Source organism: Pyrus communis, chromosome 14, assembly GCF_963583255.1.
Source record: "Pyrus communis chromosome 14, drPyrComm1.1, whole genome shotgun sequence".
In the NCBI taxonomy this organism is placed as follows: Eukaryota; Viridiplantae; Streptophyta; class Magnoliopsida; order Rosales; family Rosaceae; genus Pyrus; species Pyrus communis.
The window spans coordinates 9018266-9041467 of record NC_084816.1 but is presented as its reverse complement, the minus strand read 5'-3'; the positions used below and the strand labels follow the sequence as shown (position 1 = coordinate 9041467).

At 34.3% G+C, this 23202-nt stretch overlaps 2 protein-coding genes across 2 annotated transcripts; one reads left to right on the top strand and one right to left on the bottom strand.

Annotated features, from left to right (window-relative positions):
- The first annotated feature begins 10010 nt into the window (after positions 1–10010).
- LOC137716557 (transcription factor MYB36-like) lies at positions 10011–11960 on the top strand. The gene is made up of 3 exons (XM_068456010.1): positions 10011–10243; positions 10316–10445; positions 10853–11960. The coding sequence occupies exons 1-3, from the start codon at positions 10108–10110 to the stop codon at positions 11640–11642; spliced, it is 1056 nt and encodes a 351-aa protein (XP_068312111.1). The 5' UTR covers positions 10011–10107; the 3' UTR covers positions 11643–11960.
- Positions 11961–18564: 6604 nt separating this feature from the next.
- LOC137716096 (lactoylglutathione lyase-like) lies at positions 18565–22349 on the bottom strand. Its single transcript, XM_068455491.1, has 7 exons — positions 21964–22349; positions 21781–21842; positions 21338–21398; positions 20982–21061; positions 20817–20887; positions 20065–20154; positions 18565–19643 (listed from the first exon to the last, which is right to left on the bottom strand). Exons 1-7 carry the CDS (start codon positions 22054–22056, stop codon positions 19543–19545), a joined length of 558 nt encoding a protein of 185 aa, XP_068311592.1. The 5' UTR covers positions 22057–22349; the 3' UTR covers positions 18565–19542.
- Positions 22350–23202: the final 853 nt, after the last annotated feature.

Below are 23202 nucleotides of genomic sequence, written 5' to 3'. Positions count from 1 at the left end.
CATATAAATTTTGTTGAAAATGGTTAAGAATTGACAAAGTTTTGAATTTTTTTTTCCAGAAATCGGCAAACCAGATGGCGGCGCCGGCGCACGGCGAAGGACTACCGAAGAAGAAGATCAAATATTCCATCAAAGTTGAAGGAACATTCTAACCCTGTTAGGTAGCGTTTTTAACTAACGTCGTTACTGTTTAGCGAAATATTCCGTCAAGTGAGACGGAATATTCCCTAGGTCTGTCAGCTTTTGACTTGCACGTGTGGTCGTGGGCTAGGCAGTGCATGAAGGCGCGTCCGGCCTCTGGTCACTGTGTGGTCGACGTGTACGGGTCCGTGACTTCGTGTAGAATGTTTTCGTATATTTAAACCCTCCGTTTAAGCAAATTATAGGGGTTTTTCCTAGCCTTTTTGTTTATGTCCTTATTAATTAATTAGTTTAGTTATTTCCCACATAGGTGAGATTATCCCAAAGACGTATGAGGTCAAGCAAGGCTAGGAGGCTACGATCCGATCAATGAGTGGGCATGTATATATATATAAACTTGATAGTTTCCACAAATGCTTTTGGATTGATTTATGCCTATCATGCCATGCTTTATTTAATTTTAGAAATGTTATTACGTGGTTGAGATTTATATATTGTCATGGCATGTTCATATGCATTTTACTTGATCATCATACATTTCTACACCCGGTGTTAGTGCTTGCCCAGGGCCAGTCTTTCACGTGTATGTTTAGATCCACACCGCACGCCCGCCTTGGATCCAAGTAGGTGCCATTCCTGTCGTACAAGTTACAATCGACAACTCCGACTTGTACGTGACCTTGAATAGCTCTAGTCTTCAAGTGATTGTAGCACTAGAGCGTACATTATGATTACACCCAATCCTATTCATGTTAGAAGTCCTCTACATGAACTCGTGTGTTAGCATAGATTGATGAGCACCTAATTTTATTATGTTACTATTGAGATATTGTGATTTGGCGTATTTCTGGATTTATTGTTGATTTACAGTTGTTTTTATACTTATACGTAATATGATTTTCTGGAAACTACACATGTTTTACGGTGAGGGATTAGTATGTTCAGAAAATAAATGTGTTTTATAAACCTTTGTTTTTGCCCACTCACCCTTTAGTTTTTCACCCCTCCAGGTCCTAGTTAGCTAATTTATTATGTGGCGTATAAGGAATATCCGACGGTTTTGACATATTCATAAATAATGTAGGGACTTTTCCCGATTGTGTAGTAAGCACTTAAACTAGCTTCGACTGCACACTTTTATGTCATCTATGCTCTGAATACTTGTGTTTATGGGTTCTGCCCACTACTACGCACTCACTACTTTAGAATAATTAATTGTTAGTTTTGGTTTAAATTTACTCTTATTTTCATGCTTCACATTCCTATTTGGTTACGTCACCTTCGGGTGATGGCCAACATGCCTCGATTCTGGTCAGGATGTGTCAGTTAAAAGTGCCACTGTTCTCATTTTCCACTTCATGATTTCTCTCGGATATAAGCGACAGTAATGCTTTGTCATCCGACATCATTTAAAAAGGTTCTCAAAAATTTCTTATCCGACAATATGTTGTATAAAAGCGCCACCAGTCTCCAGCACATTAAGCCAATTTTGCAGTAGTGTGGAGGAGTGGGTTAAGCCTCACAATGGGCTAGCAATAATGTGATTCAAATTCGTCTTTGGTGAGAATCAAACCTAAAGTCTCTCACTTACAAATGAAAAAAAATATCTCTAGACCGTAGTACTAAGTGACTATAGCATGCTTCTTTATTATATGTAAGTATGTGCACTATTGATATAATTGTTGGCCCTCTAATCTCTGTTTTGCCTTTTTGTTTTTTTTTTTTCGTTTTTTTTTTTTTAATTTTGAGTGCATGTGAAGACTTGAAAACTATGCCCTAAATTAAAAATAAAATAAAATTATGAGCTTGTATCATGCCCATATAAACCCATTCAGAAGGTTATTAGGAAACAAAGATATATGCTACACAAGACTGCATTTAATTAATTACAGGGCATTTTGAGCCAAGCCCAAAAAATATCATCTAATTTCACATCAAGTTCAATTTCATTTGATTTTTTAGAATGCCCCTTTTGTCCCTTAAAGTAAAAATAAAAATAAATTTAATTTCTTAAATTTGAATTTTAAAATGCCTTAATCTACTTTCTAATAATAAAAAAAATTAAAAGCCCCATAGAACAAATAGGATCAGTTAATTAAAAAAAAAAACATTGTGAAGATAAAAAGTTAAAAACCTGTGATCTATAATATTTAATTAATATGTAATAGATATATAAAATACAAAAACATGTGATGTATACTAAGAACAAAAATCTATGTTATAAGTAGACAAACAAAAGTATTGCCAAAAACCTCCAGATATACCTACTATATATAGAGGAAGACAAATACTTTATACCTATGAAGCATATATACTCTACTTACTATATAAACAAACAAAATAAACGTAATATGATGAATACACCTAGCAAAAAGTTTCTTAAAAAACGTCATGAATACACGAGAATCATGGGAGTCTGCAATTCGTGGAAGAAAGAAGAAAATTTTGTGGAGGAGGAGGAGGACAAAAAAGATGGAACGAAAAGAAGAAGAAGAAGACATAAGAAAAAAGATGGAAGAAAAGAGGAAGAGAAATGCTAAGGAGATCTTTTAAAAATGAAATTTTTTATAAACTATCTGTCATCTCATATTTTTACTACGATATTTAATAATATTGTGAGGTTGCATAAAATCCATAGAAAGTCTCAATCTCCTTAGCCTTTCTCTAATAGGAAATGAATCTGTACAAGATTCAATAACGAAGAAGTAGCCCTTTCTCTCCCTGACTACACAAAGGGTGAAATTCTCTCTTGTTTAGTTCACAAACTCGAGAGAAGTACATCAATGAATTTTTATGATTGTTATTTTGATTATCATCTGGTCATGCAGATCACCGGTATTAATTGCGAACAAACAAAGTTAATTAATTATTACACCCAAAATGACCCTAATGTAAAAAAATAAATAAATAAATAAATAAAATAAAAAAAAGCCTATTCTATGGGATTTTTTAATTTAGGGGATCAAAATTAATTCACATATAATTTATATTTATCTTAATTAACACAGGAGGTCAATGAAATTTATAACACTAGTGCCCCAAACCAAACAAAATTATAAACTAACGGGTGGATACAGTATTGAGTTTCTACCCATGCGTCCTGGGTTCGAAACTCCCAATTCTCCTAAATTATTGTAATAGTTTCGAACTCTCTCATTCCCCATAATAATAGTGAAGCTATATATATAATAATAATAAAATATTTATAAAAAAAAGCAGCTAGTGCCCTTACTGTAACCTTCTTTAAACTTTCTTAAACTTTCTACCATCAAGTAGAATTACAACTCTTTATATTGATGTATGAAAAAAATTGCAATATAATAGGGTTACATTAATCTCTATTTGGAGTTGGAATCCGACATTCATTACAATTCGAAATTACATTCCCATAGTACATACTACAATTACGAAGTGGATTATGAATTAATTAAGCATAGTTTGTGGAGCCAAAAATAATCTTAAAAATCATGGAGGCGACACGTGGAATTTATCCTGAAGAAGACAAAATTGCCCTCATTAAATGGCCAGGCACGCAAATATTCACATGTGCAACTTAGCATCCCTGAAAGTTCAAGTATCAAACTACGACTGCTCAAAGCTCATCTCATGGAAAAGCCAAAGGCAATAAAGATATGATTAATTACTAAATCCTATCTTTAATACATTCCAATCAACTCAATCAAGTACGGAAGCGTTATCATAACCAATCAAGGATATTTCCACCATCATCCTAATATATTATCTCCTAATTATGATATTGGGAATATTACTTCCTCATTCATCCTATATATGGATGACATGACATTGACCAATGGGAAGTTGCCATGTGTAGGGAAAGACCTTACACTTAGGCCGGCCACCTCCCTACAAATAGCTTATCTCCACCATACTTTGGTAAGCTTTTGCTACGCATAAACACTCACTTTTTTTAGAGACATTGACTTAGGAATCAAAGATCCATTGACCAAACCCCTAGCTCGTGGGCACGTGTGTTTTGGTTCTTGATCAAATGTGTTATTTGTTTTGTAGTTACAAATTCGTCGAGATTGAAGACGACAAATTTTTACAACCACAAAGTCTAACACTTACATTTATAGTTGGCAGCACATCTTTCAAAATTTAAATATTTTTTCAATAGGTTATAGTTTCAGACTCTGCATTGCAGTTTTCGTTATACAGTTGTGCAGATTCAGACTTTACATTGCAGTTTATGTTTATTGTAGCCAAGTTATTCACATCTTAGTTATAATGGGCAAAACAAAATGTGAGTCTGCGTGTGTGTAATGTATATGTGCTCAAACGTCAGACTCACACATTTATCAATCTAATGAGTGCTCAACGTCAATCATTAGTAACTTAATGTACACGTCACATTTATACAAAAACTAGTCCCATAGCATTTTTAATGGGCTCCTTAAATGAACTCCTAACTAAATTTAGCGAGAATATGGAAAAATTCATCTCCAATCATACATTCATCTTCTAAGAGAGAGATTCTCGTAAAAGCTCCTAACATTAATTACTGATATTCTAATAATACTTTAAATAAAAAACTCTATTCCTACTAGTTATAACTACCTAAACTAGAGTGTATGATTGGAGTATATTTTTTAAGGGAGCTCCTAAACTAACTTTATGGTATTTTTAGCTAAAATTTAATTAAAAATAGAGAGCATGATTGAAGATGCTTTCATATATGAACCGTTCATTTTTTAGGTCCTCATTCATAGATCAACTAGTAAAAATTCGCTCAGATCGAAAATTCAGTTAACCGTTTAATTATTATTATGATTGTTTCATTATTTATTGTCAACATTGTGTTTGTATGTATATTACGTCGTAATTAGATGATTGAATGATTTCTGATTTCAATAAATATTTATAGGAATAATCTTTCAACAGTAATCTAAAAAATGATATCGGTTTAGATTATGAGAAATTTCGGAGAGTGGGCCCATTTTAGTGGTTAGTGTCGTATTAAATTATTAATTGATTAGTGCTTGAGCGTTATTACTAATCAACTATAAACTATTGATAATGATATTTATTTGAAGTATTTGCATTAAAAAAATGCAATTTTTTCGTCAATGGTCCGAAAAATTGTCAATAATTAAAATTGAACATAAAAGATCTAACAGTTGTAAAAATTAAATTTAAATTATAAACAAGCCGTAGCACTAAGTGCTACCTAGAAATGAAGATGTTATACATATAAAATCACAATTTTTTCTTCTTTTTATAACCATGTAGAGTGGTCATCATTCCTGTGCCAAACAATTTTTATTTTTTTTGGCTTGCAAAATCATGTATCTAGCTGGCTAGGTAGGGTCCCTCGTCCAAGTGATCCATTATTAGGCCTCTATTCCGATGGGTCACTCAGAAACCCAAATAGCGAGCCTACGTATACCCCAACTAAACTATGGTCGATGCATCCCATTGAGGAAATGCTACAATGTACGAGAACTATCTCTGAAGATTGTTTGCCTTTTTAAAACTAGTTGTGTCAATAGCTATGATGCATCGTCAATCCAAGGAGGTGGCATTGATTAGTGTCTACGGTCCGGGCACCTGATCAGATGAATTTAAGGGTAAAGAATCTGATTGATGGGTCCAAACTATATCATCACTCTCATTAGATACTATGTTCATCTCAGGCACTGTACTCTAGCTACTAGATAACAATGATCATGATTATTGTGTAATGATTCTTTGATATGGATATATTTAATAAGAATTGCTAAAAAAGCGTAAAAAGGCATAATCTCATCTTTTCATTACTTTGGCCATCTCCAACTGAAAGCTCCCTCTAAGAAATTAATATTTTAATGAACAATGCAGGGTCATATTTCTTACCATCTCCAACCGAGGGCCAAACATATTATTTAAATTTAAAAACTACAACAACTTAAATTAAATGCACATTTACCATCTCTAATAGAAAGCTTATATTTGGGGCACCCATTATATTTGTCCCACATCGGCTATGGGAAAGGTTTGAGCAATCAAACACGCTTATAAAAGCAACGTCCTCATATAGAACCAATCACCTTTTTGGGCCTTAATTAAATATTCTTTTTAAATTTGTGGCCCAAAAAAAAAACTGTAAAAATATATATATAATGGCTAGTTGACGTTAACTAGCTATTGAGATTTAAATTTTTTAGCTTGATCGGGGCTAGCTGGTTGGCTCATTTGAGTCGGCCGGTTGGCCCTTTGGCCATTTTTTGTTCAGTGGGGCCCACGAGCCTTTGGCTTGGCCCTCATTTGGAGACGGTTTTAGGCTATTTTCGGCCCTATGGACCCTTCGGTTAGAGATGGCCTTAAGCTTCCTAAGTTTTTCTAATTTTTAACCCTTTTTAGAGCAAGTCCACCCCCCCCCCCCCAATTGCTAGGGGGTTTGGGTGATTCAATCCACCAAAATCAACAAAATGAGCTCCAGCCCAAGCCCCAACCGGTCGGGCTAATCAGGCTTATCGCCCAACCCATCGCCTAAGGCCGTATGCGTAGGGGTGATGTCAATCGTGTTCTCTCTCCCTCAGTCCCCCAAAAATGGAATTGGAGGCGATGAGCAAGCTCTAGAATCTGCAATGCGATGCGGTGTTTTTAATGGCAGTGGCAATGTCAAATATGTATTGACACCCACCTTTTAATTATTGGCCATTGAATCAAATGAATTATAGAAGATGGAAGGACAAAAATTAAAAGGGTGTGTGTGAAAAGTAAAAAGATATATGGATGGCATCACCCTATTGTATAAGGATAAACGCATCATGACCTATGGGACAAAACAATATCTTGATACGAAAATTGTGATATTGTGATGTGTGAAGATAGTATTTACTGCTCTTAACATAATTGTATATGGACCTTGCATTATTGATGAAATATGAAGGAATTTAAAAAAAAAAAAAAAAAAACGCAATGAAGGAAGACTACATTTAGTCAGCGACTGACGAACAAGGCGGCACATAGGTTGGTAAGGTTGGGTTTAATCTTAGATACTCATGTAATTTGTTTGAGGAACCCCCGATGTAATCTCTGATCTTCTCGTTGAGGATAGTACTTCTTTATAATCTTTAATGGTGTGGGATGCTCTTTTTCTCTTCGTCCGAGTTGAAATTATGGCAATATTTTTATCGAGGCCCATTATATACACCCTATCCTCAATGTTGTACGTATTCAACTTCTTCATCAATGAATATCGTACTTTCATTAAAAAAAAAACGCAGTGAAGGATTATGAAGAACATCTTTCATTATTTTGAATGGGAATTGTTATTTGCACTCCAAAAATCTCATTTTGCACTCCAAACTTTCTATAATTAGAAAGAAAAATACACTCGTGAGGAGTGTCAAATGAGATTTTTAGAGTGCTAATAACAGTTCCCTTTTGAATAAGAAAATCAAACCTATATGTGTATCATAAACTGTGTTAAATTTATAACTGCACTTTTCTAGTTTAGTTTATATATAAGTCAGAGCCACATATCGTCAACCATACAAATCAGTGGCGGATTTAGGATTCTAACATTGAGTGGTCCTAGTATAAAAGTTAAAAAATAAAGAAAGAAAGTAACATTGGAAAATTAAATGATAAACTACAAACTTTTCATTCATAATATTTGTACAAACTACAAAAACTTAAATTTGTCCACGACAAGGTTTCCTACTCTGAAAATGTGTCATAATAGTTTCATTGTCAATACAAGAAAAAATAGATCGATGATGATTTTGAACTAGCTAAAATTGGAGTTGAGCTATCCGGAATAGGATTGGAACTATCCAAAATTAGAGTTGAACTAATTGAAATAGGATTGTCCAAGCTAATCGTTGATGATTTTTGCTTATAATCTCATTCCATACTTCTAATTTCTACACATATCAATTAACCAAAACAAAAAAAACTATATCAATTGATGAATCCATCCAATACACATCAATTTAAACATCTTATATGATTAATTTAGACTAAAATAGAAAACTTACTTAAATTCATAAATTAGGGGATTAAGTGGTGGAGTGAACCATATGGTAGTCATGGAGAGGAAACAGAGGGAGGCGTAAAGCAGCCGGTGGCTTGGGGATCGGTTAGGTGGGGTTAGAGGAAAAAGGAAATTGGAAATGAAAATTACCCAATTAGAGAAAATGAATGCAAAATGGGATTGGGTGGAGATCTCTAGCAGGAGGAAAGAGAAAAGACTCTCTTTATTTATTTATAATTAAAAAGGGTCTCATTCACATGGCTTAATAAGAAGACTTGCTTTTAATTATTTGTTTTAAATAGCTTGGCTCAAAAAGACGTTATTTTAGCCAAGTCTTTTAAAAAACAGAATAGTCTTCTTCTCCTTCATTAGTCATTTGCTAAACCTGCAACAACCGGTCCGCTGGTACACTTTTCTCCACTACATGCCCAACTTGGGTGATCCCCGGAGGTCCTCACAGCCACATTCCGGCTTCCGAGTGGTCTGGGATCACCTGGGTTCCTTAATTCATCCGCCATTGATTCCAACAACTTAAGTCCAGTTATTGACAATATCAATATATCAATCACATGTTCGCATATTTAAAATACAATTAAGCAGAGAAAAATTAGAGCTAAACATATTTTACATCATCCACTCGCCTTAAGTAATTTTCAAAATAGGCCAAATTAAAGGTTCCGATTTTATCATCTTACCAATTTATGTTTGTTGTTTATTCCACCATACGATCCTCTTTTTAGTGGATGAACTAGAAGATGTGGGATCCTTTTCTATGCATGGAAGTCATACTTACACAAATCTAAGGAGAAAACTGTGTAATTAGTTATGTATAATGAAGCATTGACTTTAAGAGAAGCCGAAGCTCCACGATGCTAGTTTTGGCCCATACGCTGCAAGTATATGGTTTTCACACCTACTCAGATATGAGTCATATTTCATAGAGTAATATGCGGAAATTAAAACTTGATTTGTCTTTTAAATTTTTCCAAACTTGAATTAGGTGTTAAATGTTAGACAATTTCCAAATGAAATGTTAAATTATAAGAATCAAAATACAATTGATGACTAATGTAGCAATCTGAAGCCTTATGTTAAATTTTATCCTTCTCCAACCAAATTGTTAAATGTTATTTAGTTATTTAAATAGAGTTTTAAAAACTTGTAGTAATTAAAAAAAATGTTAATTTTTTTTATTGGTTAAAATGTTAGTAAAATAAGAGATCACCATTAAAATGAATTAAAAATAAATTTGACAATGATGTCAAATTTGACATTAAATTACAAAACCTTCAAATCCAGTCAGCAAAAAACATTTCGCTTAGAGACTTTTGATGTCAAATATGCACAATAGCATTTCACTTATGATTTTGACATCTCTTTTGAAGATGATCTTATTAAGTTGAAAAATTATATCATGTTGATTTTCTTTATAAAAGGCTATTAATTTCAAAGTTCCATACAAAGTTAATGTATATCTAGGTAGTAGCTATTACTTTGGGATTATGATTTGGAAAAATGTCAAAATGTCGGAGGCCTCTAGCTATCACTTCAATTGCCTATATATTTTGTTTCTACTTGGTAGAAAACTTTGGATACTTTCTTTGGGAAAAGACGTATGAGTGAGGTTGATGATGATAAATGATGATTTGTGGGGTGCCAACATATATGAGATGGAAAGTTAGAAAGTTCGATTAGCTAAGCTAATTGGCATAGGGAGTTAGAAATCTGATGATTGAACATTGTCTCTCGTTTTGACTTAAAAGCCTATCACTGAATAAAATAATAATTTTTCCTAGTGTGCTACGCTGTCCAAACCCTTCTATACCACTATTATTAAGGCATATCATCGCCCAAACCCAAAATCCATTTCAAAAGGTGAGACCTTTGGTTCCTCAATAGAGTTTAGGTCATACCCAAGAGATCTAAAGCGAGACTTCTCTCCCAGAGAGAGAAAGAGAGAGAGAGAGAGAGAGAGAGAGAGAGAGATGGGGAGGGCTCCTTGTTGTGACAAAGCAAATGTGAAGAAGGGACCATGGTCACCAGAAGAAGATTCAAAGCTAAAAGAGTACATAGAGAAGTATGGGACTGGTGGAAATTGGATTGCTCTCCCACAGAAAGCTGGTAAGGGTTCAATTCTTCTCTCTCTCTTTTATTATTTATGTTTGAGTTAATTAAATTGGGTGTTTGGATCAGGTCTGAAGAGATGTGGGAAAAGCTGCAGATTGAGATGGCTTAACTATCTGAGGCCAAACATCAAACATGGAGAATTCTCTGATGAGGAAGACAGGATAATATGCAGCCTCTTTGTTAGTATTGGAAGCAGGTACTTTCTACTCGAACTATATATTAATTCATTTATCTTTTTACCTAATTTCAAATTCAATAACTATAACATCGAGTCTACTTTTCTTTTTTCCTTAATTATCAACTGCAGTCATGAAAGATGTTGATGAAACCTATCCAAAATCAGTAACAAAGAAAAGGAAAAAGAGGAAAGAGAAAAGACAAAGATTAGTTTCATGTATTTTTTCCTTATTTTATCTTGTTTATAAAAACTGCATTTATCAAGAATCTGGTATTTTTGGATATTTTCACTGCATGCATGCCAAGTTTGGATCTAGCATCAACAGCTGTTAAGGGAAAGCCAGAATAAATTTTTGGTTCATCTGGAACTTAATGAACAATTATATATGTAATTAACAATTAATTAATTATAACTAAATTAAACAGGTGGTCAGTTATAGCTGCTCAGCTGCCAGGCAGGACTGACAACGATATCAAGAACTACTGGAACACCAAGCTCAAGAAGAAGCTCATGGGGATGCATATGGGTCCTCCTCGACCTCACAACCACCATAAAAATTTACTAAAGCCTCCCCCATTTCCTTCTTCCTCTCATCACAATTACCAAAACCAACCATTAATTCCATCTGAACCTTTATCATCGCTGTACAAAGACCTAAGCAATTACAACAGATCTTTCTTCGGGTTTGAAGTGCCAGTGCCATTGCCACCACAAGTTTCGCTGACGTCCAATAATTTCTCGAACATTTCCACCAACTCCTCCTCTTCTGTTTTTCAAACCCTAAATTACCCAGCTGGAGTGAAGAAAAATAACAATATTAATAACCTCCTCGTGTTTGGAAGTGAAGGGAGTTGCAGTACTTCATCTGATGGAAGCTGTAATAATCAGATCAGCTATGACTACTGCAGCAGATCAGAGATTAATAACATCAAACAAGAAGAAATGGGTTTTGATCATCAGAGCTTCATGATGCTTAACTATGGCAACCAATGGACCGAAAGGCCAAATGGGTTTTATTTTGGATCAGAAAACAACACATTAGAATTTACTGATCTGGACGAAGATGTTAAGCAGCAGCTGATTAGTACTAGAAGTAAAAATAATTATAATAATAATAATACTATTATTAATGAGTCCTCTAAGTCTAACAGCTTATTATTCAATGTTGATGAAAGCAAGACAGAAGATGATGAGAAGGTCATGTATTTCTACTGAAGTTACTGAATGCTAGTAGCTGCTGAATGCTGAAGAGTTACTGAGTCTACTGACTGACTGTTGTAAGTAAAAATGATCAGAAGGATTTGATGGGGTATGGTGTGGTGGTGGGGGAGATATTCAGAAAGATTGACTCAGTGGACCTCTATTCTATATGTTTCTGAACTCTGAATCTGATGATATATGAAATGAAACATTTCTTTTTTTGACAGTACATGGTAAAGCCCTTTTTAATTATTTTGTTTGTGCATTTCTTTTCGGGAGGATGTGAACGGTGATGATGATTATGATGTTTATGTTCTTGTACGGGTCCTTCGCTGCAACTTCATTTCAGAAATAAAAATGTGTTATGAAAGCTACAAAGAACAGGAATCTTATGCAAACACGAACTAATTCAACCAAGGCGTGCTATGTTATCTTATTGTTTTTCATTTTTTACAGCTTCATTTGTATAATTGATAATGGTGATTTTTGAGAATCCTGAAGCTTATGTGTTAGCAAGTGTGTTAATTTTATATATCTAAATAATATCACTAAAACTATACATTTCTAGTCAAATAACAAAACTACTACTAAGTAAAACTTGTTCTTCAACATGAAATAAAGGAATTTATTTTTTGTTGTTGGTATGTGGAGGGGGTGCATTACTGTTGCTTGGTAGTAAGGTCTTTTTTTAGGCGACGGTAGTAAGGTTAATCACTCAGAATCTTTTATTTAAGATTGGAAGTGGGAACTTGCTTACTTCCAGATACTTAAAGACAAAAAGATGATGCTGGAAATTTTGGAGTTTTGCAAAAGGCTCGAGGTCTAAAATATGGTTTATTATTAATAAAATCATAATCTCAGTAGTCTCAATAAACGACATATCTCATATTATATTTTGTGTAATAGTTAAAACCCTACGGCCATGAAGTTATTATATGTGTTAATGTGTGTCTTGATCAGTCCACAACCGATTGTATGTAAGGCGGCATGCCATGATGATAAGAACTAAGAAGGGGTTGCCAGGAGCAGTAGTACTGTTAATGACACTTCAAATAAAATTGGTTTCAGCAAGAAACAAGGTAATGAGTACTATTGATTAGACTATACATTTGGAGAGGCAGAATTTATTCATGAGGTAAAAAATACTTCTCAAAAAGTGAAATTTTTTATTAACTATATGTTCTTTTATATTTTTAGCATAATATTTTATAATATTAACACGAAAATTCACATTAAATTTTGAAGTGGCAAAGAATTTATGGGCAATCTCACTTGTAGAAAATCTTCTTAACATTTCTCTTCATGAGGTTCTTTGAAATAAGTTGTATTTTTATATGGCACTCCAAAAATCTCATTATACACTCCTCACAAGTGTATTTTTCTTTCTAAATATAGAAAGTTTGGAGTGTAGAATGAAAATTTTGGAGTGCTGATAACAATTCCCTTTTTATAAACATAAAGAAATAAAATACTGTCCATTGAAACGAAACACTGTTTGAGCTTAAAAATTAACCAGGAAAAGAAAAAGCAAAAGAAGGTTTCTACAATATTTAGCCAATGGTAGAGTCATCAAACTTATGCTACAATAATTTTCATATGTCAATTTATGCCTCACTATATATTTTGTCAATAACAACGCTTAATTCAAATCTAAATCAATCAAATATTGTCACGTTAAAAATATGGCCCTATCATTTGGTAAATAAAATTTCTTGAACAAATTTAGTGTCCCAGGCATATGAACCTTAATTACGTTAACTCTAAACTAAAAAGCGATTAGTCATAACATAAATAGAGGATCATATGTTTATGAATGCTTACTTCATGACTTAAATCTTTACTTTTTTTCTCTTCTTTTTCAAGTTTATATTTTCACTCAAAACCCTATACAATAATAACCCAAACGGTGCACACTCATTTTTACTTCTAACACATCCCTCTCAATTTTTTGCCGTCAGATTGAATGAATTGAAGAAGATCAATGGACATAATTAACAAGGATGTGTGGAAGGTAAAAATGAATATGTAAATAGCACAACCCTTACCCAAACCCCTCTAACAATTGTTAAACACTTTTAAGAATCAAACTATAGGGAAAAGAAACTAGCTCACCTATAGTAGGGTCAAAGGTTTTCTTCTTCAAAATGTATATTTGATGAGATATTTACAAGTACTAAGAAATTTAGAATAAATTAGTTTAAAAATAAAGTATCATTAAAATGCACATGAACATTACAAAGCTATGAATTTAAGGATTAACAAATGGTTCATTTTAAGTAGTCATTTGTAAACCCTTTCAATGTGTTGTATCAAGTACATTTCAAATTTCTTCAACAATTTTTTTTTTGTAGTGCATTTTTAGTTAAATTAGTTTAAGTTTCCTAATGCATGCAAATCCCTCATCAAAATGTTTTTGTATATTAAAGAAAGTTTTGCATAGCTTATTTTTTAACAGCCCCAAATACATTCAAATTGTTTTAAAATTCTTTAAGCGATTGGACTTATCATATATGCATGTGGAAAATGTTCTTTTGTGGAAAAACATGCACTACAGAAAATAACTTGTACAGAAGATCAATCAGAATCAAACTAACCACAACATCATCTGGAAGGAGGCCAAAGAGGACCGTGGGGTGCCATGTTTCATGCCAAAAAAAAATGCACACTTTCCATCACCAATTATATGCCTAAAGAAATGCCTAAATTTTGTCCCTAAACTTTACTTTTTCCAATTCCATGAACAAACACTAAACTAGAGTAAAGGATCAATGGACCAAAGCAAAACCAAGGCCCCTTCATAAAATTGGCTTTAAAATTAATCCAGTCCTCCCAAATACGATTGAGCTTTTTGATGAAAACTAGTATATAAGACAAACAGAAAGCAGAAGAAGAATACGCAACACTCGCAAACAAACTTGAAGCTTCTCAAAATGTTTTTGTGTATCAAAGAAAGTTTTGAAGAGCTTCTTTTTTAATAGCCCCAAATACATTCAAAATATTTTAAAATTATTTAAGCTATTGGGCTTAACATGCGTGTGAAAAATGTTCTTTTGTGAAGATGTTAAATTCCAATGGGAAAAACATGCGCCCACTTCTCATTCTTCAAAAGAAATTAAATAAAGAATTCATGATTAGGGGTGACAATTCATATTATTAAGTCGTGTTTGGATCTTTTGAAGATAGTGTGTTAATTTACGTTTGGGGACTAAACACAATGTCTGCAATAAATATGGCTTGTTTAATTCATTTAGTTAACCGATCAGATGTAACACAACATGATTCTTCTAACCTGGTTTTTGTAATGCAAATCTTATCCATCAAAGTTTTGTTCTTTTGCTTTCTTTTTGCCAAATGATAGGATTTCATTATAAGAAAATAGAAACACTTACGTCTTCTGCCAAAATACTGAAAACCCAACTAAACTAAAAGTAAATTCAACAAAGCAAAAGAGGCAAGTGAGCATGCTATCTTATTGCATGAGCAAGCGGAACAAAGAAATCACCATGGTCCTTAGTTATATATTGACCTAAAGTCTGTATATCAAACACAAGCCCCTGGGGAATTGCTCTCGTCTACATAGATCAGCTATCATATCTTGTTCCCCCTTTATTATCTTCCCCAGCACCTATCGGCACAGTTTCCACCTTGTACATGCATGGAGCCTTCCTCAAAAGAAAAATAAAGCAAAAAAACAAGGGGGGGTTCATATTGTAGCCAGCAGAGTTCAATTTAGACATGTATTTTATTGAAGTGACAGGGAATCCCTATCGGGAAGCAGTCCAAAGCTCTCCAAATTTGCATGATGCAACACAATATCTCTGTCAGTCATATGCCCCAGACCAGATTTATTAAAGTGGGAGCAGTTGACGAGTGGCCTATGATCGCTGCAGCCTTGAAAATTTGTTTCATGTAATATATTCAATAATTTGTCATTTTCTAGTGAAAATTTCAATAATCCCAATAAAATCTCACTACTTAATAATATTATAACTCAAATATGATTTCTCCACTATTTCACTGCATTATATGTCCATCTGCATCTAACTTGAGCTTCAATTTGATTAAACAAATTGCCTCTTGCCAGTTAGGGTTAGGGTTTTGTTTTATTAATTGATTTTCCAACTTGACTAATTTTAAAACAGTGGGGGAAAGCTTGTCTGGGAATGTCTTTTCTAGTGAAAATGTAAGGTCAAAAGGTGTGGAACCGACTAACAGTCTGACACTCCCAAATATTTTAATTTCCATTATTTAAAAGCTTTTAATGATTTAGAGGATGGTGATCTGTCGTCAATAAACGAAGAGGATTAACAGATAGCGTTTGAAGTAAGAGGATTAACATAACAGAAAAGAGCAAATATATTAAAGTATGAATAATTTGTAGCCTTTTTCCACTAATTGGAGAAACTTATTGACTATTGTCCGTGACCTTGATTTCCTGGTTATAAAACTTTAGCTATTTATGTCACACATTTATCAATGAAATCGATGATCTTTGAGTACAGACATACCTAGCTACTCTATATATGTTACAATATCTTCCCCAGTGAAATTATTATCATCATCTCCCTTGATAAAGCATTACATAAAAGATATACTTTAGCCAGAACTTGACTTGATCAAAATGATATAAACAACAATTGTTCCACTTTAATCATGTTGTGCTTATGAGTAGATCTGGACTTAGTTAAGTTAGTTAGAGCAGTGTGCTATCACTTTTCACTCAAGTTTAAATCTTACTCTCCATAATTTAAGTAAATTTAATGTACATTACTAAAAAAAAATATTATACTGCTTCCACATATTTATTCATGGTAAATTATTTTTTTGTAAAAAATAAATAATAATAATAATAATTCAAGCATCACATTATTCTAAAAACAAAATTCTATATACAAAACAGTACTCTTTGCAAAATATAGAATCTAACAAATTTCATGATCAACTACAAAATTAGAATGTTAAAATCAGAAACCTAAATGCATTACTTTTTGCAAAACCTAGTTAACGGTTGGTTGGAATCTAATTCACTATCTATGGGAGGGCACACTAATCACTTTTCACTTAAATCTATTGAAATTTTGGCTAAACTTACATGGCAAAAGTATGTGCAAGTTTACAGAGAGCTCTCCAATGGATAACATGAAAGATGTCTGTTATCAACAAAAAAAGGAGATACAAATTCCGTGGTAAATTTCATCCTTCATCAAAGATGTCTGTTATCAACTGAAGCAAATTCCACATTACACGCGATTGATCATATGTTTAGAGAAGACAACATTTATGCTAATAGCTTTGCCAAAAGTGGCACATAACTATAGCTAATATTGTGTTTGGTATAATAATTTTCGTCATGTGATAGTTCCTAAGTTACTCTTTGACATGTTTAGTAATAGGATTCGTCGAGAATCTCTTTGTACGTTTGTTTTTCCCTCCAAAAAAGGAACAAAAAAGATGTGTACATCTTTGAGCTAAGAATACACTTTTATGATCTAATTTAGGGATGGATCTATGTGGGTATGGAAGACATTGTTATATGATGTATTTCCAAAACGTTGCTGATTGCAGCACGCAAATTAAAAATTGCATGAAGGACCACAAGCTTTTGGTCTACAAAGTCGCAATTCTTTTGCTCAGAGTAACTACCTTTCAAACTATTAATCCATTTAGGTTCATGTCTCTAGCATTTTGTTGTACTTGACCAACGGCATCAATTTTATGCATGACTAGTAAAACTATATGCTTTCTTCTCAAACAAATGAAAATCCCATTCGTTCGTGTGACGGATTGGCTGGCAGATTTGTGTCGTGCTCAGTGACCGTGACTGCTATGCAGTATTTTTTTTTTTTCCCGATACAAGCAAGATAGCAGGCGAAGGGAGAATCGAAATTAGAACTATAAATGTAAAAGCATAGATAAATGCTCTTAAGTACTCGAGCTGGACGCCCTTGGATTGCTATACGGTGTTAATAACTACTCATTGGTTACGTTGGGGAAAAGTTGGTATAGTTGGTGCCAATACAAAGAAACCCGATACTTGCAAAAGTTGCACTTGATCTGTGAAAGGTTTAAATAAACATATTAAGATCATCAGGATTAAGTTCGTACAATCGAGTAGACAAAACAAAAAACTCCAGACACCAACGAGAAACAAAACAAACACAAGAACAAGTGCCAATATATCAGGACAAACAGAGAAACCATGTAGCGTGTAAGTTGTCACCTCCGCTCACCTGCATTAAAGTTCTGATAAGCAACTAAGTTAGTATCTAACCTTCAAGAAATGCCTGAAATTTCTTTGCATAAAGAAGAAAACCCACCACAGTAAGAAAAACAGAAGGGTACAGTAGTTAATGTAACCGGTTCATGTCTGATATATACAAGCTACGACACCTAATTAACACCTGGTAAACATACAAGGATACACCCGCAGGGCCAAAGGCAAGTAGTAGCATCTATAAAGTTATAAACTGGTCCATGACATTGCCATACAAGCAGCAAACTGGTCAACGCTAAAAGAACATTTTCGGTTTTAGATATACCTGGAATGCAGGAAACAGATACCTGAAATTTCACACTTCCAGTGTAAGCACCCACACACCAATGTACATAGCTGAGAAATCCAAAGGTTCCTACATCCTTTCTATGAATGAAATTTTCAATGCTTACTGCTGACCTATAAAATCAAAATATTAAACCCATTATGCATACCATATGCAACTACACATGCTGCTGGCCAGATCCCAGATAAGGTACGATATACCAGCTGGTCCCCTTTTTCTGGAGATTCCAGGTTTTTGTAAAAAGCAAGCATTCAAATTTCAGAACCACCATAAGTGTTAATGGCCAAATCCTATCACAGGATAAATGTATTCGCATTCTGGTGCACTAGAATTTCTTTTCCTATCAAATCAGATAAACCTAAGGATACATCTGCACTATCCTACACAGGCACGGACCCAGCTAAGGCTGGGCTGTGCTATAGCATAGCCTAACCTATGACAGAGACAAAGAAGAAAAAAGTTATGTATGCAGCCAATCCCAGCCCACCCCAGCTCCCAGTTGACCCTCTCACTCTTAACCATTAGCCAGTGCTCACAGCTATTGCTGCCTTCTGTAGACGGCGGTGCAATATGATTAGGGTTTTAGACGTGTATTTTCCTAACGAAGAAGATGACCTGTAATTCTTAGAGCATCTCTAAGGCTGCAACTATAGCCAAAACACTTTTTTTTTTCTTTTTTCTTTTTTTAGTTTATTGGTTTTTATTGACAGTCACTGGATCAAGAATCGTGCTTGGTTTGTGTAAATTGCTTTTGACACGTTGCTTTCCAAGTTCCAAATGTAAACTGAGCAGTCCACTGGTAAAATAGTAATAATAATCTAGATTATTGTAATTATTTTAATTTCCTTAATGACATGTCCTATATAGATGTTACGAAATGACATATCCTATGCTTCTTAGGTTATGTAAATTTTGTAAAATGTCACAAAAACAAAAGAGACTAGGTCAAAAATGTGATTGAGAAAAAAATTAGCTTAGAAGTTCAGCCCACCCCGTTTTTCAATCCCGCATCCGTGCCTGATCCTACGTCTGCACAATGTAGTCATCCATGCATGCAAAAAATGCATAAACACTTGAGGACAAGCACTTTGAATGGCTCAAATACCATGAAGCAGTGCAACGTCTGATCATGTTTCTGAGGGAAGGTAGGGAATATAATAATAAAAGAGAATGCTTAACACAGTGGTTAGCAGATGAGCATCGTTAAGCTTCCAATACACAAGATGCGGTAGGCCAGTAAACCAAATGTTTTGAAATCCAATCCTGTAGAGATTCGAATAGAAGAATTTGGTCACAATCAGTTAAAAGCATGAATAAGAAGATAGAAATTAACCTGAAAATAAAGTTCCATGAATTCAAGAAGCATCAGCTGTCACTGTTCCTATAGTTTTAAGGTCAAAGATCTCAATCCAATAACCATCAGGATCTTTAATGAATGCTATACCTTTCATCTTTCCTGCAATCAACATCACAAAACTTAGGAATCAGAATTCAGTATATACATCCCCATCATTTACTTCTTCAAATATAACGGTGAAAAATAGAAAATGCACCATGACAATGACCCCCGTCATATTTTTGTTGCTTCACACATGCACATATGAGCACACACCTAGATATGCATATACATCCTTAAAAACCATAATGCTTCTCAAAGTGTTTTGGTACAAACTTAGAAGTACTGCTGCTTTCAATTCAGGAAAAGTGATGATGTTTTGGTTAACTCAAACCATCTGCCTGATACTGAAATGTATCAATGTATGCACACAAAAAGGATCTACAGTGTCCCAATGAATGCCTGCCAATTGTCTCTGCTAATGTTCAGTGAGGATACATCTCACAATTCCTAATATGTTCTACAAGATGAATGTTCTTACCATCATCAGGCTTTTTCACAAATTCCACCCCCAGACTTTCAAATCTCTCACACACCTTGTATGTATCATCAACGGTGATGCCAATGTGTCCTGAGAAACAAAATAAAACAATTAGGCCAATCACTGTGAATGCCAGAAAGAAGAATTGATTTAAAGCACACGAGTCTGCCCGAATCACTATGTACAAACTAGGAAAAGTACATGTAACATGTTTGAACGACCATTACCAACGCTTTAGAATTTAATTATTCCCCTAAATGCAGAAAACCACATCCTGTATGAATTTCAGTGGTTGCTGATCCTGTCTTGTAGTTTTATGATGCTATAGTAAACAAAAGGATTCCTGTTCACAAATCAAGCCTTCTTGATAATAAGGTCAACTGAGGATGGGAAGCCCTCATATATTTTATTAATAACATGGAAACCTTTTACTCACACTACACAACGAATCCAACAAATGAGTTCACTCTTATAATTTTCTTTATTCTTGAAAAATTGTAGCCTAACTTTTTTTACGGACAGAACTAAGCATTAGGAATGTATTTAAATTCATGGTTCAGAGAAAGTTCAAATGCATGCATTTCTTAGAAGTTAGAACCATCAGTACTTGCGGCATAAGAAGACATGATATAATACGTGGCACTTGACATCAATTAGTTAATCAAAGTCTAACTAAGAGAAGAAACAACTGTGTTGTAATACATAAAAATAAAAACTTATGTTTTAACACATTCATAGGACAAGTAACATACCAAAGCACCGAGGTTCTGAATTCCCATTGTGATATCCTTTAAATTCTGGATCACTTTCAGTACCCCAATTACTGGAAATGTAAGTGATTGTCAGATATTACTGAAAACATTATACAAAAATTGTGCAGAAAATAAGACCATGTAGGAAACATTAGAGAATCTCACTGTGTCAACTCAATTGTAGCTTTCCGACCAAAGGTCCAAACTGTTCTATCAACCGAGTTAGTTGGAGCTGACGCAGGATCCTATGCCAGAAAAGATCAAATAAAATTAAACGTCTCTGGAAATATCAGGAAATTTTTTAGAAACATACTATCACACTTTTATTGCATATAGGGGTTCCACAGATTAAAATGTGAAAGGCCAAATTGCTCCTTTAAGAAAAAACCTTAAATGGGACGACGGAGATGTGTCATATGATTAAGGGAATGGAAATACAGTAATCCAATTACCACAGTACAACCTACAAGAGCACCTACTATAAAATTCTGTTACAGCAGATGGGACGTTATGAATTTTACGTCATAGCCCAAAAAGTACAAACTAAACTTCATTTCTGGAAAATCAAGCCTCTTAAGTAGCCTGAACAACGGTATAAATCACCATCAATTTCCACTTAAAGAGTCAATTTTTTGAACAAAAACATCCAGTTACAGAATCTCCAGCCACAGGAAAGTGCATATATACAGATTCACACACACAATCATACACAAAACCATCAAGGAGGCAGACATCTCATGATAACACAAAACAAACGAACTGAAATCCTGCTATCATATCGCGATAAATCCAAAGAAACAACCAATGCACCCAAAGTATGAAGCACTAGAAAACAGAACAATTCTGAAAAATTCTTCAACTTAAACAAAGAAAATGCAAATCTTATCTCATACTCAACATAAAAAAGCATAAAAAAACATAGAGAATTCAAACAAGACGCCGTAAAACGATAACAAAAACTTACGACATTCCCAACACACGCGAATAAAAGTCGAGACTCGCTTTCGGGTCCTTAATTCGGAACATCTGCAATCAAAGTCCATAATAAAAAAATCATTTCTAAAGCAAAATTAAATACATAGAAAATGTCAGAAAAACAAAAATACAAGATTTTTATATATTCATTCAACGGGACGTGGTTGCATACAGTTTGCTGCATGATGTAACCCCTAGTGGCTTCATCTGGGGTGACCTGGAGGCCCGGATTGTTGGCCGGAGAATCTTTCGGTTCGGACGCCATTGAAGAAGACAATCGGAATCGGTATTTCGGACCCTGGAAGCAAGACACATAAAAGTATGCGAGCAACCGGACTATCGAATCCCGAAGGTTAATATGTGGGATGAATTTGGACCTTGGGATTGGGGGAACAGAATGGGATTGTGTAAGGAGATGACGGGGAGGGTGATGGTGCCAAAAGGATTAGGGAGAGGCGGGAAAGGGTGTTGTGATTGCAGAAGCAGAAGAAGCCATGGAGGCTTCTTGTGAGTGAGAAAGTGAGAGAGAGTGTAAATTTTACCTAGTGTGAGAAAGGAAACCAGAGGTGCGGGGGATTTTGGAGGTCTCTTGCGCCTCAGGATGTTTATTTATTATTATTTGTTTTTTGACTTTTTAGCCAAAATGGTTATGAGATTTACATAATACATCACTTTAGTTTCCGAGATTGAAAATCAATAGATATGATTCATGAGATTGTCCACCATCCATTATTTTGGTCATTCCGTTAAAAACTTCGTTAAGTGTCCCAGAGCTCTTGGCCAAAAGTTTGGACAATTTTCAAAACTTCGTAACTCCTGTTTCTTTACTAAATTCGACCCATAATATATCAAAATGAAGATAGGAAAATGTAGAATAAGATTATATTTGTTTGGAAGCCCAATGGTTGCCAGAGATGGTCAGAAAATAGCCTAAAAGGTGACTGGTCAGCGGGAAAACTATAAAACTCGCCGGAAACTAGGTAAACTTTAAATGTTCATAATTTCTTCAATACTCAACGAAATCGAGTGACTCAAAAATAAAAATCATACTTATCAACAAGTCAAAGAGAATGGTACCTTTCTTGACGGCTAATTTGTCGTGGTTTGGTTGGAAAACGGCTCAAAAGTGGCTAACTCGAGACCAAGATAGCCACTTTCGAGCCGTTTTCCGGCCAAACCACGGCGAACTAACTGTCGAGAAAGTACCATTCTCTTTGTCTCATTGATAAGTATTGTTTTTAATTCACTCGATTTCGTTAAGTATTGAAGAAGTTATGAATGTTTAAAATTTACCCAATTCCGATGAGTTTTCCAGTTTTTCCGTGGACTAATCACCTTTCAGACTATTTTTCGGCCATTTTCAGTAACCATTGGGATTCCAAATAGATATAATCTTATTCTACACTTTCAT